At 35.6% G+C, this 20688-nt stretch overlaps 1 protein-coding gene across 2 annotated transcripts; it reads right to left on the reverse strand.

The window, feature by feature from the left end:
* Positions 1–1558: 1558 nt before the first annotated feature.
* Positions 1559–20248, reverse strand: LOC113517953 (acylamino-acid-releasing enzyme-like). 2 transcript variants are annotated; one of them, XM_052903462.1, is made up of 14 exons: positions 19995–20248; positions 17877–18088; positions 16597–16757; positions 16203–16351; positions 15630–15767; positions 11675–11804; positions 11214–11344; positions 10312–10486; positions 9609–9724; positions 8437–8578; positions 7357–7488; positions 3453–3747; positions 2510–2719; positions 1559–2341 (listed from the first exon to the last, which is right to left on the reverse strand). In XM_052903462.1, exons 1-14 carry the CDS (start codon positions 20004–20006, stop codon positions 2239–2241), a joined length of 2106 nt encoding a protein of 701 aa, XP_052759422.1. In that variant the 5' UTR covers positions 20007–20248; the 3' UTR covers positions 1559–2238. The 2 variants fall into 2 exon arrangements, with proteins under 2 accessions (XP_052759422.1, XP_052759421.1); XM_052903461.1 differs by lacking the exon at positions 3453–3747 and adding an exon at positions 6526–6823 and having other exon boundaries at positions 19995–20243.
* Between the last annotated feature and the right edge of the window lie 440 nt (positions 20249–20688).

Consider the following 20688-nt stretch of genomic DNA (forward strand, 5'->3'; position numbering starts at 1 on the left):
TGGTAAAACAACGTTTGCCGAGTCAGCTAGTCTAATATATAAAATTCTCGTGTCACGGTGTTTGTTACCAAACACCTCCGAAACGACTTTACCGATTTTTATGAAATTTTGTGTGCGTATTGGGTAGGTCTGAGAATCGGCCAACATCTATTTTTCATACCCCTCAATAATAAGCGTGACCTACATCTAAATATTATTTATTTTGTTGACAAAATTTTTTGTTTTTATTATGATTTAGCATTGAAAAATACATACAACCTCAAATTTTCACCGTTTTACGATTAACCCCTGTTTTTTAATCGCGATTTTTATATGCCTCTATAGGGTTGCAAAATGACAATCGAATATAATAATTGTAGTACGATAAATTTTCATGTATAGTTCTAGAAATAATGTATATGGTAAAACAACGTTTGCCGAGTCAGCTAGTTTTTAAATATATTTTGAAGGTATTGCGACCAACGGTTTAATAGTTTGTATTATTATTATTTCAGCCATTAACTGTCCACTGCTGGACAAGCCTATCCCATAAGGGGAGTTTTTGCCAGTAGTTGCCACGCTTGGCAGGCGGGTTGACAACCGCAGTTAAGCTTAGTATGTATAAGTGTAGTAAATTATCCAAGTACTTTTAAAAAGTTCAATGAATCTTCGTTCCCGGTTCCAATTATTACCTCCTCCTTCCAGACCTAGACGTCTTTGTCTGAACCAGTCCAGGGTACTGAAGCTTCCCAGCTGTAAAACCCATTTTATGGGTAACTCATTTGCATATCGTGCTGTACAGCTGTGGAATAAACTTCCCGTGAATATTCAGAATAGCCCGTCTAGCAGTTCCTTCAAAAAAAGATTAAAATCATTTTATCTTTCCAATTTAATTTAAATATAAAAATGATTAGAAGACTGTCATCATCGTGTTCTCTTGTATCTGATATTTATATGTTGTATTTAACGTGTGTATGTATGTGTGTATATGTATGTGTATGTGTATATGTATATATATGTGTATGTGTATGTATGTATATATGTGAATGTATGTGTGTATATATATAATTATTTATAATTTATGTAAATATTTATTTAAATTTCTGTCTTGCACTACTACTGCCCACTCACTACTTCCTATGCCACTGCGTTAGGTTGACTGGAAGAAATCTCTTTTAGAGATAAGTTCGCCTTTGCTAACATTGTTATTAACTTATTGTTGTTACTGTATGTTTTCGTGCAATAAAGAATATGAATTAGTCTCTTGCTGATATCAATTTTACTAGTCTATTTTCACCTAACCACCTGGTGATGTGTAACACCATTAACAAACTTTGAATTCTACCAATTATGCTGTGGTACATAATTGGAACGTTACGTACTTTATTATAGACCGACTTTAGCCTGACTGTCTTATCAACTAAACGCTATATCTAAACATAAACATTAGAAAAAGCATTTACCTTCACGTTATTAAGGATTAAATAGAACAAATTCGAAGCAGTCGTATTTATGGTGGTTTCGAGAAAACAACAATATTATATGGAATTTTTTCATGGTGTCTAATAAAACTCATAAATAAACAATAGTGATTTATTAAAAAAAATATAATACAAAATAACATTTATCAAATTGCAGTATCATTTTATTGCCTAATATACATGTAACACAAATAATATAATCCGAAATCTGATAGTATTTATTTTTAAAACAGAGATAATTTCCCAAAAATGTACCAATAAAAATATTGATGGTTCTACAAATGACTGGCTACCGTTATGCGTTCCATTTGGTACGTAAAGTTAAAAATTGCTTTAATATTTCGACTTAATGCAATTGGAGTAAATTGTTAAGTTTCATAAATACTATCGCTGGATTTCGGATTGTATATGCCTTCGTGCTTTTATAATTGTTTATAAAGACTTTACTCACGTTGTAAAATTTAGGGTTGCCAAACTAATTTTGAACTCGACATGAGCCCTTATACATGAGCGCAATTCACGGTTGCGTCACAAGTTGAACTTAACTGTACTTACTAATTTTTTTAAGGAACTTAAAATGGTAAACAAGCTGATGGACTATCTGATGGAAAATAGTAATTGTCGCCTATAGACAGGAACAGCATTGTAGACGAAATATACTGTGATGCCCGTGGTGTCCCTTATTTTCGAGGAGGGTGGTAACATTTGAAGACGTGAGTAAAGACTGTATAAATAATTAAAATACAGTATAATTCATGATAGTTTTACACCATTGTTGTTAGGACGGCAGGTGCTGTAGGAACCAGTGTACTCCATTAATGAGGTTGTCCATTTCGGAGGGAAGTGACGACAGCGAGTGGTTGTCGTCATACATGTAAATCCTGCAAACGGTGGGTAAATATTTTTTTTTTATGCAAATTAGAATGGCAAACAAACTGACGGCCAACCTGATGGCAAGTTTTGTTTAAGTAAATAAAGTTATTATAAAGTTATAAAAGTTATAAAGAATAAAGATATTTCGAATTCGAAATATACAAGCGCATGCTGACCTGGTGGGTACACCGTTAGCCTTCAGCCGCCTGGCGTAGTCCAAGCCCTGGAAGTGAGGCACGCGCTTGTCCCCAGAGCCCAGCATGATCGCGGTGGGCGCCTTCACGCGGTGCACGTGTGCAAGCGGCGAGCAGCGACGCATCGCCAGAAACTCCTGTTCGGACAGCGGGCCGCTCTCTTTGAACTCGAAGCCAGCTTCTACTGCACACCTATAGTTATTTTATTTATTTATTTATTATTATTTTGACTTATATATTGATTTTGACTGGTTGTATCAGTCAAAACTCTTAAAAAGTCCTAATTTTTTTTATCGTGGGGAAATGCCTCATGCAGACCCATATGCCCCGGGGAAAGCTAAAACCACCACGGCATTCCTCGCCACGCCAAAGTGTTCGGAACCCGGGTTCCCTTTCGAAATCCACCGAGCCCCAAAAAAGTCCTAACTTAACCTAACCTAATTTAAGTGTATGTTTTCTTTGTATTGATTGTAATACCAAATTTTTCGTAATAAACGATTTCACATTTAATAAACATCTTTCTTATTCACATCTAACGAGTTAATAGTGCTTTTGACTGATGTTTTATTGAAGTTAAAACTACTTTTGACGAAGAGCGTCAGTCAAAAGTACTTTTAACCGCAAATTTGCAGTTAAAAGTACTAATAACCAATAATTTTCAAACCACTTTTGACCAACCTATTTAGTCAAAAGTACTTTTGACTAGTTAAGAGTTTTGACTGCAACAGATATAGGACATTCCACAGCGCCATCTAGCTTCGTACTGTAATAGTAGGTAAACAAGTAGTAAAAATACTTAAATACTTTTTTTATTATATATTGAATTTGTTAGGTAAATGGCCAGTATTATAACTGGTCGTATTAGAAAATAAATTAAATATTAATATATGATTTCAACCTAAAAATATATCCACACTGTACTCACCCATCGGAATTATCAGCGTATGGACCTTTAGTAGCAAAATCTAAGACAGGATTCCTCATCACCATAGCCACGAATCTATCCGGGTACTGACCGGCCAAGTGAGCAATGGTGAACCCCCCATAACTACCACTGTACAACAAGCAATGGTCTAGTCTGCTGTCTCTTTCCTTCACTGTGGTTAGAGCGAGAAGACAGTCTTGCACGTCGTATTCGCCGACGTGGCCAATGAGGCTTCGTACGTGCTTGTCACCGTGCCCGATGGAACCGCGGAAATTAATTCTGATGGAGGCCAGACCTAGAGGTATCAACAACTCTAAAAATTCTTAAGAGAAAATAGCAACATGTGGCAACATCGAAATTATGTCAATTTCCAAAACTAACGGAACAATTTTCAAGGATTCTATTTGATTATTTAAAAAGAGTTCCCTGATTTTTTTAAATTTAATAATAGAATGAGATTCTCAATTAGGCTGTTGTTATCCTAAAAATTAAAAAAAAACTGTAACAAAAAAATTTAGTCAAAAAAGTATTTTAAAACTTCCCCAGTCAAAAATTATATAAATGCAAAATTTTATATAATTATATTTAAACTATTTTATAATCAATATTTTAGTTACCTATATAAGCACTTTTTTAAATAATCAACTGAAAATATTGAAAATTGTTCAATTGTTTATTGGAAACTGACAGAAAATGCCAATGTTGCTATACTTGGGTGTGTTGTTCAACTGTTTATTGAAAACTGACAGATAATGCCAATGTTGCTATACTTGGGTGTGTTGTTCAACTGTTTATTGAAAACTGACAGATAATGCCAATGTTGCTATACTTGGGTGTGTTGTTCAACTGTTTATTGAAAACTGACAGATAATGCCAATGTTGCTATACTTGGGTGTGTTGTTCAACTGTTTATTGAAAACTGACAGATAATGCCAATGTTGCTATACTTGGGTGTGTTGATCAACTGTTTATTGAAAACTGACAGATAATGCCAATGTTGCTATACTTGGGTGTGTTGTTCAACTGTTTATTGAAAACTGACAGATAATGCCAATGTTGCTATACTTGGGTGTGTTGATCAACTGTTTATTGAAAACTGACAGATAATGCCAATGTTGCTATACTTGGGTGTGTTGTTCAACTGTTTATTGAAAACTGACAGATAATGCCAATGTTGCTATACTTGGGTGTGTTGTTCAACTGTTTATTGAAAACTGACAGATAATGCCAATGTTGCTATACTTGGGTGTGTTGTTCAACTGTTTATTGAAAACTGACAGATAATGCCAATGTTGCTATACTTGGGTGTGTTGTTCAACTGTTTATTGAAAACTGACAGATAATGCCAATGTTGCTATACTTGGGTGTGTTGATCAACTGTTTATTGAAAACTGACAGATAATGCCAATGTTGTTATACTTGGGTGTGTTGTTCAACTGTTTATTGAAAACTGACAGATAATGCCAATGTTGCTATACTTGGGTGTGTTGATCAACTGTTTATTGAAAACTGACAGATAATGCCAATGTTGCTATACTTGGGTGTGTTGATCAATTGTTTATTGAAAATTGACAGATAATGCCAATGTTTCTATATTTGAGTATGAATGCATTAGTTCTATATTAGTATAGATATTTGTATGTTTACCACATATATATTATAAAGAAGTTAGGAAATATATAATAAGTATATATATATATATATATATATATATATATATATATATATATATATATATATATATATATATATATATATATATATATATATACTCATATTTAACGTATCTAATATGAAGTATATACTATAAAATTTTTACAATATATAAAAATAAATCGGTGTCGGTCAGGCCTCCAAACAATATAAAGAAAAAAATAAACCCTACCCCACTTAAAAGAAAATCCGGTTAACTAATAAACATATAGCCTCATTTTAATTCACAAACGTAGAAAATCAAGAATCTGATAAAGTTAAAACAGGAAATTAAAAAATTAAGAGCTCTGCGTTAGTGATGCTATGTTTGACCTTTATATAGCAACATAAAAAAATAAACGTTAATGTTGCCATTTTAACAATAAAAAATATATTATGGTCGTTATTTTCGAACTCTATATAACAACACGAAAACAAGTGGATGTTAGTGTTGCCACTTTGCTAGTGAAAAAAGGTAATTTAAATATGGCGAGTTTTTATTTTTTCTTATATAATCTTTATTGTATATCTAACCATATATTACCAACTAATACATATAATTTATACATTTTATTGAACCACCATGTTCAAACTGTGCTAAGAGATATTTGTATTTTTAGATTGTTTTGGACTTTTTCATATATAACACAGGGGACAAACGAGCATGCAGCTCACCTGTTGGTAAGTAATTACCGCCTTTGTAGAGGATTTACAAAAAAAAAATTCAAAAGTATATATTAGCTGTCTAATAGAAGTTGTATAATACAAACTATAGTGAATTTGTAACTAGATGGCGCTGTGTAATATATCCAGTGTTATTTATTATTATTGATTGGTCAATAATAAATTACAACTAAACTCAGAAAGATCTATCTAGATGCATAGATACATAAGCGTGAAAACTCATGCAATGTAGAAACTTGGTCAAATGCAAAGGTGATAATGGTAATGCAATAATGCGACAGCAGTGTGCAAGACAGTCAAGGACAACCACATTAGAAGCATGAGGATGATCGAAGAAACAAAGAAAGCTGCTAGAAATAGACATGCACACTACAATCCTGCTGTAACCACGACGCGAGGCAATCCATGTCGTAACATCAGAATTCAAATTACCCCACCTTTTACGAATCAAAAATATTACAGAACACAAACTTACTGTTAAAATAACCAAAGGGTACAGCAGTCAAGAAAAATACGTCACTAGAAGCCTGATATTGGTGAATATTTAGAATTTTGGACTGTACTTCTTGAAACCCGAGTTTATTGGACATTTTGGATTTACCTTTCATGGTAGACCAGCCAGTATGCAAGCACTATTTACCTGAAATCACGTTGCAATAACGCCGAAATAACAATAGAAGGATTCTACAAAACTCACCAGTCTGCGATATCCGTGGAATTGAACATTGATGCGACGTCGATAACCGGGTTTCGGCTGACAACCACGCTGTACACATCCGGGTATTGTCCACTGAGGTGGGTGACGAGAAAACCACCGTGGGACCCGCCCATGAGACATAGCTTTTTGGGGTCGATTGGGAACCGCTTTAAAACTTCGTCGGTCGCGTATTTACAATCTTTAACGTCGTAATCGCCGACGTGTTTCGGCAAACAGGACAAGGAGGCCTGACCGGCGCCCGTTGAACCGCGATAGTTGATTTGGAGTACAGCAAAACCTGCAGTTTTAGTTGTATTTAATTTTTTAGAGGATTTTAAGAGGAGGTAATGTCCTGAATCAATTTTAAATTAAAAAGAAAACGTTTGCAATTGAGTTAAAAATACCTAATAAATATAAAATAATACCATATAAAAAATATTTTTAATTATATATTAGATTGCAAAAAGTATATATATATATATATATATATATATATATATATATATATATATATATATATATATATATATATATATACAGATATATGCCCATGATACCCCCATGCGTTGCTACTCCTGAGGACTCGGGTGTTATTCCTCTGTACCCAGTAAATTTACGCCATATCCCACCCATCAATCCGAAACACAGCCATGCAAACACAACTGCTTCACGGTAGAAATACGAATGGGACAGAGGTACCCAAGCAATCGACTTTTGTACAAAGTCTCCCTCTTGTATTATATTACTAGTAATGGGGCTGTTTGACCCCATTTCTAACAATCCCTTTCCCCCCAAAAGGAAAGTTGTATAGTATATTAAAAAAAAACTTACCTAGCAGGTTGAATAGTGCCGTTTCGATTGCGAACGCATTCACGAAGTTAGTGTGCGGTCCGCCGTGCGGCCACACCACAAGCGGCAGCTTCTTGTTGCCCTCCGGTGCCAAGTATATAGCCGTGAACGAATCTAAATATACAGTTCATTTCAATAAACCATTCATTCATTTAGTTTGTGCTGTAATCATATCGTCATAGTCGTAGAATACTGGCGGATTCGTCAGATCCGTCAGTATTCTACGACTATGACGATATATGTTACAGGGCAAAAGCAGCAACAACTGCAACGTATTGACTTTTTTTTAATGGATGATAATGGAATGGTAACCCCACCCGCGCTATCGGTATACACCGACGGGGCACCGGTGTAGAATAATAGGTGAGGATGAAGCAGGTCAGTGAGCCCATCGTGACGAATTCAACAAGAATTGTTCACGATGGTTTCCAGGAGGAACCACATGGAGATCGACCTAATAGGGCATATTGCTAGCAACAGGTATCCCACCTGTTGCTAGCAATATGCCCTATTAGTATGGCGTGAATTTACAGAGTACAGAGGAATAACACCTGAGTCCTCAGGAATGGCATAGCATGGGAGGAATCATGGGCGAAACAGTATACTCTGTTATATCCATGGTACTGCTCATGTTTATAGGTGACGGTTACCACTTTCCATCAAGTGAGCCGTCAGCTTGTTTGCCATTCTAAGTTGTATAAAAAAAATCCCTAAAGCCTAACTGCGGTTGTCAATTCGTCTGCCAAGCATGGCAACTACTGGCAAAACCCCACAAGGAGGAAGTTTGTTTTTTTTTTTACAACACAAGGGGCAAACGAGCATGCGGCTCACCTGATGGTAAGTGACTACCGCGCCCATGATCACCCGCAACACCAGAGGCATTGCAGGTGTGCTGCCGGCCTTTTAAAAAGGAATATACTCTTTTCTTTAAGGTTATGTTGGCGTATCGGTTCGGAAATGCTGCTGCTGCAAGTTGATTCCAAAGAGTGGTTGTGCGTGGACGTTCAGCAGTGGACGGTTAAGGGCTGATATGATGATCATGATGGCCGCATCGGTACTCACTGACAGTATCAGTGCAGTGTTCATGCCGCAACTGCAGGTACTGCACAGTGGAGGGAGGCAGCGGCGACTGCGGCGAGGGCCCGACCGCTCGCCACGAGATCTGCGCCTCACTGCCCGCCGCCGGCAGACGGCCCACGTACAACTGTGGAAGGGTTAGTATTTAAATTATTATAAGTAATATAACACTTTGGCGGTGAGTGGGGCTTCCATCAAATGGATTATCATCACATAGCATGTTTGCATTATCAAGTTGTATAAAAAATATTCATTAATCGATTAGAACTATATTTTTTTAATACCGTTTGATTACAAACATTGACATTAGCTTCCAAGCTACAATCGATTTATTGCCTGATGATGCCTCATTTACAGATGAAACAAATCGTTCAATAAGTTCGCTTATTTTCATTTACTTTAAATATTAAAACGTTTTCTTTACAATTTTGATGTACAATATAGTGGAAGAAAACGGTCAGAGATTATAATTTACAAGAGACTCATAAAAAATATCATAGAAACTCTACTAACAATAGTCAGTCCTCGATATCAAATGTTGGCAGTTGCACGCACACTAATGGTGGTAGGAAAGCAATACTAACCAATGATTAAGGGTGGGTAATATATAGCAATAGGGGGGAAGGGATCGTTGGTAATGGGAAGGTTTGACTCCATTGCTATAAATATACCCTATCAGGTCGACCTTCACGCGATTTCCCCTGGAAACGATGTCTAAAGCCACGATGGACTAACTGACCTACCTTTTCATCCTCACCTATCATCCCTCACTGGTGCCCCGCCAGATTTTCACCCATTCAAAAAAAATCCACATTCACGCATCACTACACACACAAATAATACACACTTTTACACTAATTATTGCTGAACTTCCAATGCGACGTTCCAAATAAGTTTCTCCACAGATTTAACCTACCCTCCAAAAATAAGCGTAACATTGTCTGGTATACAAATTGGGAATCTGTTATTGGCTAATTTATGTAAATATATATATTTTTTAATTATTCTAGATATAAGCTGTTGATTCCAGATGTAATATTAAAATAAAATAAAAAAAAAATATAAATAGCGGACCGGTCTCCAAATTACTCATTCTTACCAATGATATAGAGTTACACAAAATAACAGTTAATTTAGTAAAAAGGTCTTCCACTTACTTGTCCAGGCGTGGTCATGTTGGAACAAGCCGCGAGGATCACGCCTCCCTTCATGTCTAGGATACTGGTGGAGCCTGAGAAGCTCTTGTTTGATATGTCCACTATTCTTTTACCATCTAATAAAATATAAAGAAAAAATTAAACCGAATTGAGAACTTCCTTTTTTATAGTCGGTTAAACAGAAACCGCGAATTAAATATTGACAAAAAATATATTAACTAGTAATCTAATGCATTTATTTAAAAAAATATGGTACAAAAAAAAACATTTTTTATACAACTTAGAATGGCAAACAAGCTGACGGACCACCTGATGGAAAGTGGTAACCGTCGCCTATAGACATGAGCAGTACTATGGCCTTAACAGAGTATACTGTTTCGACTATGATACCTCCCATGAGTTGCAATTCCTGAGAACTCAAGTGTTATTCCTCTATACCCAGTAAATTCACGCCATATCCCACCTATCAAACCGAAACACAGCCATGTAAACACAACTGCTTCACGGTTGAAACACGAATGGGACAGAAGTACCCAAGCAATCGACTTTTGTACAAAGTCTCCTTCTGGTAAATTATTTTTTATAATATTTGTTTTTATATCATTTAAAATATTTTTAATATACAGAATCCGCAACTGTGTAGCTTTCTTCTCCTTCGTAAAATCACTTGCGAATATGATCCAAAAGCAGTTCTAAAACATACCGATATCAGCAATATAGCTTCTGATTTCATCTGTATGCGGAGTCGAGAACACGACCCTGCCGTCACCCGTGAAACACGCGTGTGGTAACGACTGACAGTACAGTCCGTGGAAACTAGCGCCATCTGTTATCTTCAACTCGGTGTCCACTATGTCTATGATCGGGCAGACTTCTTCCTGAAATAAACGTTACCATCTTACCTGAATAAACTTTTCTGAGAATGGTCCAAGCATAGTAATATATACTATATAGTATATATACTTTTGAACTCACTTAAAAAATAATTAAGTTCTCTATTCCGTCAGTTCTAAATCGAATTTGATTTTTTTTCTGAAAAAATATTGACTTACAAATTGTTCTCATAGAAATCTGCAAGTACATCAATATGTTTAAAAACTATTTCAATTACTTCCTTTCCCTCTTAATACGGGGACTGAGGGCGCATGTCATACATGCAACCTTAGCTACGTGTTGAGATTTTTCCAAGGGATTTAGACGTGTTTCTTAAAAAAAATGTACAGATGTTTCTTCAATGTTGGCAACGCGCGTCTTGGTGTTACAAACATGCATGGACTACGATAACCGCTTACGATCAGGCAGGCCGTATATCTGTTTTCACCTCAAAGGGATAACATTTATTTACCATGGGGGAAAGAGATTGTTAGTATTGGGTATCTAACAACCCCATAGCTAGCAATATACTTTATCAAGTCGACCTTCACGCATTTCCCCCTGGAAACTATCATGGTTAATTCCTGATGAATTCATCATGATGAGCTAACTGGCCTGTTTTCATTCTCATCTATCACCCTTCACTGGTGCTCCGCCAGCGTATCCCGTTAGCGCAGGCGGGGTTACCACTTTATTATCACCCATTTAAAAATAAAAGAGGTAATTATTTACAGAGCCGTTTCTCCTGATGACAAGAGAGTGGCAGGCGTGATGCGGCCCGCCCGGTGTACGCTGCAACCAAACCACGCCGTCGGCAAACACGCGCGGAGAACGCACCGACACGCCCTCTTTGGACAACTTGCCTGAACATCGAGATAAAATAATTTAATATTCCACGTAAATAAATAAACAACATGGGTTTAATGGGGCTCGTATTTTATATATGCTATGACGTGACGTGACGTATATGATATGGCGTGAATTTACAGGGTACAGAGGAATAACACCCGAGTCCTCAGGAATGGCAACGCATGGGGGGTATCATGAGCGAAACAGTATATTCTGTTATGTCCATGGTACTGTTCATGTCCATAGGCGACGGTTACCATTTTCCATCAGGTGGACCGTCAGCTTGTTTGACATTGTAAGTTGTGTAAAAAAAAATTTTTTTTTGTTCTTATTGACCCACTTACTTAATTTCCCGTCGAGCGTGAGACTGAATATGTATCCAGGCCGGTTGGTGCAGAACATGAGTCCGAGCCGACGCGGCTCTGTCTCCCACGCGACACCTACCACGCTCTTGCCGTCCGGTGTGAAAGAAACCTTAAAAAAAAAAAGTAAAAATTGATTCAGTAACAATACCCAATATAATGTAACCAATATAAGGTATTATACGTATTGTATTCTTCCGGTGATTTCAACCGGAAACGTGGTAGTGGGGCGTAAGATAGTCACATATAGACACTGGAAAAACAAAAAAGGGCACTGTCGTCAAAGACACAAAACAGTTCGAAGGCGTTCTTAATCTATAGAATTATATATCTTAATATACAGTGAACGCTTTATATAAGCAACCTCTATGTAAGCAACATTCTTTATATTTTATTTATTCTACTCAGCTTAGTTGGGGGGAAGAGATTGTTAGCAATGGAGTTTAAGAGCCCCATTGCTAGCAATATGCTCTATCAGGTCAACCTCCGCGTGGTTCCCCCTGGAAACCATCGTGAACAATTCTCGTTGAATTCATCACGATGGGCTAACTGACCTGTTTCATCCTCATCTATCATCCTTCACTGGTGCCCTATCAGCGTATACCGATAGCGCGGGTGGGGTCACTATTTCATTATCACCTATAAAAAAAACTCAGCTTAGTTAATAAAAGAAATAAGTAAAAATATTTTCCAGACGGTGAGTATTTTTGTACTCCTTTTTCCCCTGTAAGCTTTTAACTTTTTCCAATAAGAATTTTTTTTTATTGAAATTGGTTCTAATGAGTTGCTTATATAGAGCGTTCACTGTATTTATTTAATAGTACAAGTATTTGATTAAGTTTCTCTATTTCCTATGTATTATAATTATAAACATAAATCAAAAAGTGCAAAATGATAATATAAATGTTAGGGGGGAAGGGATTGTTAGTAACGGAAACTAAAGGCCCTATTGCTAGCAATATACCCAAGCAGGTCGACCTCCACGTGGTTCCCCCTGGAAACCATCGTGCTAAATTCCAAGTGTATTCATCACGATGGGCTAACTGACAAGCCTTTTCATTCTTACCTATCATCTCTCACTGGTGCCCCGCCAACGTATACCGTTAGCGTAGGCGGGGTTACCATTCCATTATCATCTATTAAAAAAAAAATATAAATGTTAATAATAATAATAATAACTGGTATTTAATTTATTCTTATAATATAATGAAGTGAAATGGTAAACTTGATATCGGTCAAGTCTGGAGTAGACTTGGCCCACCCGGTCCCATCTTAAATACACCTTTTTTTTTTTAACGTGAGGAAATCTTCCAAAGACCTTCCCAACTGCCGGAGGGAAGGCAGAGGGGGTGTGTGGGATTTTTACCCACTAAAACCTCACGACGTACCTCGAGGCGCATATGTCGGGTCCCCGGGCTCCCGAGTTGAAGACGACCGGAGCCCGACGCATCTTAAATACACCTATGAGTATATCTATTCAGGTAATACACATTGTCAATCTGACCATGACGGAAATCCGTCTTCTTTCGAACCTACATCCTTCAATTTTCACAGAATATATCTATACTCACTTGTCATGAATAAGTTTTATAAAAACTTTAAAGTGAAAACCGAACGCCAAAGATCTCTATTCGTAAATACATTTCCTGCTTCCTGCACTTTCACAATTCATACAGGCATACACGCTAATTCCGGAGACTCGATTCCTCCGTCAAAAACACGGTCTATCCGATCGTAATAGGTTAGTCTTGGTCCACCCCCCCCCCCCCCCCCGATACCTACATCCGTTCACATTCGCATTGTACTTGTTTTCTTAACCTATTATCTGGCTTTTATCATTTTTCAATTTTACAATATTCTTTTTTTTTATTGTTAGGGAGGCGAAAGAGGCGGTCCACCTGATGGCAAGCGGCTACCGTCGCCCATGAACATCCGCAACACGAACAGAGTTGCTAGTGTGTTGCGGACCTTTAAAATGTTTGTAGGGATTTGAAATTCCCCACATTATATTGTAAAGGGAAAACTGAAGAAGGGAACTCATCCCAAAACCTAGATGTCATCATCATCATGTCAGCGTTTAACTGTCCACTGCTGAACACAAGCCTCTTCCTTAAGGGGTTTGGCAGTAATTGCCACGCTTGGCAGGCGGATTGGCAACCGCAGTTAGGCTTTGGAGATGTTTTAAAAGGGACACTGCTGCTCGTCCCTTGCCCTCCCTTAGTCGCCTCTTACGACACCCTCGAGAAAGGAAGGGGGTGGCCTATTCTATGCTGGGACCACACGGCAAACAACCTGGATTTACGAGGTAGAAATAAAGGGAATGCACAGACAGTATAGTATGCCACGCACCCAAGAAACATAAATAAAACAATTTCATGATTAGCTTCGCGGAAAAATGTGCGAAGGCCATGTTTTATTAGGCATTATAGATAAGACGACAATGAAGAGGCATTGTTTATAAGACAGTAGTAAAAATAAATACAGACAGTCTAATTAATGCCCCTTATCATACTGTTATACAACAGGGTGACACGTTTGTCGTATTCAAAATTATTCGTTTTATATATTTCATTTCTTTTTTAAATACATATCTGTCACACCTGTCTCCCATTAGTGTAGGCAGAAACAATGGAACGCCAAATGCTTCGATTCAAACAAGCCTCTTTCGCTTCCTCCACATTCATCAATCTTTTCATATACAGCGACCAAGGGAACTTAATAGTCAAAGGATTGGCAGCAGCGCCCCTCTTAAAGCATCACCAAAGCTTAATTGCGGCTACCATCCCACTTGCCAAGCGTGGCAACTATTGGCAAGATCCCCAAATGTATGGGGAAAGCCTATGTTCAACAGTGGACAGATAATCGCTCATATGATATATATGACAAAAAATATTATCCTCGTTATAAAGCAAAATGAAGAGGGGAAGGGATCGTTAGTAATGCGGGCTACCAGTTACATTGCTAGCAATATACCCTACCAGGTCGATCTCCACGCGGTTCCCCCTGGAAACCATCGTACTATATTCCAGATGTATTCATCACGATAGGCTAACTGACCTGCCTTTTTATTCTAAGCTATCGTCCCTCACTAGCGCCCCGCCAGCGTATACCGTTAGCGCAGGCAAGGTAACCATTGCATTATCATTCACTTAAAAAAAAGACTTGCTGTTTGGAACTTTCTTAGCATCTGGTAAGAAAAGAGAAAAGCTATATAACCTTTTAACCACCCCAGTCGGTTTGAACCAAGAAATATTTTCATATCTGTAGCTACTATTCCGTATTTTTCCGACAGAGAACATTCCGAAAATAAACATAAGAACATAGGTTACGTTCTTAAGTTTATTTTTTCCGTTTATTCAGTTGCCTTCTTAATAAATAGAGACAGAATATAGAACAATAGTGTACAATCATTTAAAATCACCTATTATATAGTCACAAAAATAAAAATAAAATGTTATTTAAACTGGCCGATTTGAGTCACACGTTAAGGCTGCAGCGACAACTACAAAATCAATAAAAAAAAAAATTATCAATTCCTTTTTTAAACGACTTTAAAACTTCTCAATTCGGTTGTCTTTTTTTTTATTTAATTTTTATTATCTTATAATTTTGCAAGTTGTAAACCGATATGGAAAACTCTTTTTACATCTGAAAGGATATAATTGCAAATTGGTCCTATAGAAATTTTATCAAAATCGGTCCAGTAGTTTATCTTTCAAATCAAAATGACTAGTTTTGCCACAATTGAAGTCAGTTTTTTTATAGCACATAATGTTCAATAATTAAAAAAATAAACTGTTTAAGTTGTATATCAGTTGTCTTACATATTATAGCTTTACTCAGTTTAGGATTAGACATCTAATGTAAAATGCCTTATTTAAGCTACTTCCTCTTCATGGTACCGTATTAGTAAATTTAAAATAAATTTTATTATTACCTGTCCCGGACACCAACTCTCTGGCAGTCCCTCCAAAACTGTAAATTTCTCCGTCTGTAGTTGACACACGACAATCGAAGAAAGGTGCTTGCCAACCAGCTGTTCACCCCAATCTTGACGGTATACAAATTCTTCACCCTGTATTCATATATTTATTTATACTTTATTGTACACAAAAACTACATAGTTATTATATATATATATATATATATATATATATATATATATATATATATATATATATATATATATATATTAAATAAAGATGTACAAGAGGCGAGCTTAACTCTGTAAGAGTTCTCTTTCAGCAAACCCTGAGTGGAAACGCATGGGGGTATTATGGGCGAAACAATATACTCTTCTATGTCCATGGTACTGCTCATGCTTATAGGCGACGGTTACCACTTTCCATCAGGTGGGCCGTCAGCTTGTTTGCCATTCTATGTTGTATAAAAAAAAAGTTTGCTATTTCTATAAGGACTTATGATTTTGTCTCGTATTTCACTTATACAAATTATATTCTTTTATTATCCATTGTGAAAAGATTAAAATCATGTTGTTTTATCTTCATACCTTCTTTGGGGTTGATTCGCCACTACCTTCAGTTTTGAGTTTTTCCTCGTTCTTTCTCTTAATATAGGGTTCATATTTTGGAAGTTTCCTTTCAGCAACGTACACAATTGCACTCTCATCTTGCGACCAATTCAAGCAGCCAAATTCTGCTGCAATTAAAAATGTGCGGAATGAAAGCAAAATACCATAATCTCAACTGTATAAACATATATGAATTGAACAATTGAACAAATAATTTAAGACATAATTACATATAACATAGAAATCATTTATAGAAGAAAAAGGAATGTTCCAATATTATGTAATGCAATTATTGAAATTTTTTGTAGTTTGAGTGCGAGGATCAAGTAGCTTGACTGCTTATTTGTCATTGTAATTGCAATAATAAACTTACAATCAGCATACACATCTCCATGTAAGTCGAGCGCTGTGAGATCAATACAATGCACTAAGCTGGTCTTGCTCCACACTTCCAAGTACTGTTTCTTGTCTTTCTCCTTCTCCTCGCGTATCACGGCCCGGTAGGTATCGCGTGGCGATACTGATGACAGCAATCTGTAATATTTCTTATATTGAACTATCAATTCAGAAAAAAAAATTATAATGTGTGGGTAGTTTGAGTCACAGCACTCAGTGATATCACTAAGAAACTAAGACTAGTTTGAAGGGTATGATATAGCAAAGGGAGGGTTAAAAAACTCATTTTACATGAATCATAATAGAATTCACTTTGTATAACCTGCCCAGTCCAATAGGCCACTCAGATAAAAATTTAAATATTAACAGACTTGGCTTGTAAAATCTGGGATTGTCCTAGAATATTGAATCTTGTTTGCAAATAGACTTTTTGTTTCAGATTCCGAACAACTGCTACTTCTTTCTTTTTCCTAAAGTATAACTAAAGTTATCAACATAACATGCAGGGCACACTAAAACTCAACGATATATGCCGCAATCCAAAAAATTACAACAAGTATAAATACTACCAAAGGTTTAGTCTTTACTTGTTGTATTTTATGGTATTGGTTTAATTAATTAAATACCTATTTATTATCATATATTTATTACTACCATCTTACCTAATTACATTGGAATTGTCCTGGAAATAATAAACCTGTATCATTTAAGAAATAAAAGGGAACAAGAAATGTAATAGATTTAAGATAGATAATTAGTACATATATTTGTAAAGAAAGTAATTTTTACTTAGACAGAACATTAACATTAACTAAACAAGTTGCTAGGTGTTGGTCTTATTCAATCTATGTTAGCTGAACTTAAACCAGAAATTTTTTAACATCTCTGTAAATTATTGATGCCCATTAATTCTTCTCTTTCCGCGTCTAGGGAAAGTAGATAAAGTTTTGTTTGAGAAATCAATTCAGGGTACAATAGGACTGATATATCTGAAAAAGGTAAAAGCCCTTAAATAATATAAAAAAAAAAAGTTGCTAGGCAACGCACAGATAAAGAAGAGCACTAACATCGTTAGACAAAGATCTCTTTTTAACAGTATCTAGCAACTTCACCATGTTTCTTACAAATAAATATTCATATTCAACCTTAACAGTATATTACCTAATACAATTTATTATGGATTATTAAAAAAATCTTTATATTTTCATATAAAGCTGTTTTTAAGCCAGAATTTATAATAATAAACTTTTCACTCACTCGTTGCTGACATCAGTACCAAAAGAAGACTCCGAGATAACTTTCAGATCGCTATTGAGTACATAATCTAATAGGTATTTGCTCGTCTTGCCCTTGTCTAAATTCCTTACTGACCATTTTGACAATACTTTATTACCACTACTGTTCAGTCTTCCACCCACAATAGAAGGAATTTTGGCCAGTCTTTTGTAGACATTTATAATGTTTTCCAGCTACAAAAAAGATAATTCATATACAAAATAAATATACTAAATATAGAAAATAAGTAAATGACTAATTGTGGCAAAGAAGACACGGATGAATTTAGAAATTAAGATATATTAAACAGTATTTTAAGATAAATAATAAATAGAATAAACCATTAAATGTTCCATCTTCAAGATCAGAAATAAAACACATGGCAAATTAAGAGAAAACTATTAATGATTACTCATTTATACCATATATTAGTGATAACATGTATAGTAGATTTTGTTATTTTTTTTTTACCATATTAAGTATTTACATCAGTTATATTATACATGACATAAAATAAATATTACATACATTATAAACTACATAACATAACATATAAACTGGTTGGTTTGGTCATTTGGAGAGGATGGATGAAAGAAGAATTACGAAAAAGATTTATCGAACAAGAATGAATGGAGATGTCGGTAGGGGCCGCCCTAGACGGACGTATGTTGACCAAATAGGCGACGTGCTGAAGAAGGGCCAAATTAAAAGTACCCGTAACCGGCAAGCGTGTATGAAAAGATTGATGAATGTGGAGGAAGCGAAAGAGGTTTGTTTGAATCGAAGCATTTGGCGTTCCATTGTTTCTGCCTACCCTAATGGGAGACAGGCGTGACAGATATGTATGTATGTATGTATAAACTGGGAAGAAGCGAACATTTACCAGAGGGAGACTTTGTACAAAAGTTGATTGCTAGGGTACCTCTGTCTCATTCGTGTTTCTACCGTGAAGCAATTGTGTTTACATGGCTGTGTTTCGGTTTGAAGGGTGGGGTATAGCGTGAATTTACTGGGTACAAAGGAATAACACCTGAGTCCTCAGGAATGGCAACGCATGGGGGGTATCATGGGTGAAACAGTATACTCTGTTATGTCCATGGTACTGCTCATGTCTATAGGCGACGGTTACCACTTTTCATCAGGTGGGCCGTCAGCTTGTTTGCCATTTTAAGTTGTATAAAAAAAAACATGAGAATTTAACCTTTTAACATTCATAATAAAGAATGTGCTTGATAATCAACATGTAATACATCTATTAGTTGCTGTTTTAACATATTACCTGTGTGTAATGTTTTAAATTAAAAATAATGGAATATGTACTATCACAGGCAATAGGGTAATAGGTGTGAATGAAAACAGGTAAATTGGACCATTGCAATTTTCAACAAGAATTAATCATGGTTTCTTGGGGAAATTACATGAAACCCCAGTCATCTACAAATGGGATCCTAGAGATATAGCAAATCGCCTTAAGGTATGTTGTGTGGTTTTTAGCTGGTAAAAGTTTCCTTCTGTCCTCCCTCTGACAGTTGAAACGATCTTTTGAAGATTTTCAACACAAAAAAAAAAGAGGGGGAACCACATGAAGGTTGAATTGGCAAGGTTTATTAGAGTAGGTAGTCTCTGTTACTAACTACCCATTCCTCCTCTTGCTGATGTACTAGCAACTTTTATCAATATGAAAATGATTTTGTTTGTTACCTTTTGGTGCTTTATCTGCGCAACCAATAATCCAAAATCTGGCATATACAGACTATTTGAAATGTCAATTAAGAACAGTTTATATATTATTGGTTAATTTATTGTAACGATCCAGACTACCCTTCTTATTCATAAAAATGACAAATCTCTTATAAAACTATTTTAGCTATTGAACTGTATTGTTTTTTTTTTCTTTTGTGTTAAATTCTCAGTTTGAAAGAAAGGACAAAATAGTGTAATCGTTAATTCAAATAGATTTATAAATTTTAGCTTTTAGGAATAAGAGGGTAAGAGATATTGTAACTAAAGTATGGGTATCTACTGCCAAGGTACTAAATTATTTATATAACGGATAGACTAAATCCAGGACATCAAACATTGTTTAATCAAAATACTTACTTGAGAGGTCATTTTAATCTCACAATATTTTGGGAAATATTACACAAAAAAGAATCTATAATTCTATAATGTTCATAAAATTCTTTAATGTAGGTAAATAAGCATTAATTACACTGACAAGACGTTAAAAAAAATTCAGCCGATATCAATTTTGCTCCTAAAAACAGTAAGTATTTCAGGGCAATAAAAAAATTATTATAACAACTCTACAGTTGATACCCACTATTTATATAAGTGAGGTAGATAAATAAATAAAACTACGATATTGAAGCACTGTCAGCTGACAGTCACTGAAAGTGACAGCAATCCTTATATTATTTAATAATCACCACTGCCTTTATATTATTGAAACTAGAAAATGGACTATGCAACCAACTATTGCTTTTCGGATAGCCACATTTGTTTAACATTGTATGTAAACTTCATTATCAAATTAAGAATTTTATAAGTACATATTGCATTATAATTATAATAAAAATCGGATTTGGATTCGGTCAGAAGAAACCAAACGGAAATTATATGTATTTTGTTGAAAATGCACTACTAAATTTAGAATAATTTCATGTCCTTAATCACAGTGAATGACAATAGAAATGGCAAAGAAATAAGTAACAAAACCCAACTAGATAAAATATTACCAACCCTCCATATTAATATAGTGTTTAGCTATTAAATTAATATAGTTAACTCAAAT

Source organism: Galleria mellonella, unplaced genomic scaffold (genome assembly GCF_026898425.1).
Source record: "Galleria mellonella isolate WM207_F2 unplaced genomic scaffold, CSIRO_AGI_GalMel_v1 utg139, whole genome shotgun sequence".
Classification (NCBI taxonomy): domain Eukaryota; kingdom Metazoa; phylum Arthropoda; class Insecta; order Lepidoptera; family Pyralidae; genus Galleria; species Galleria mellonella.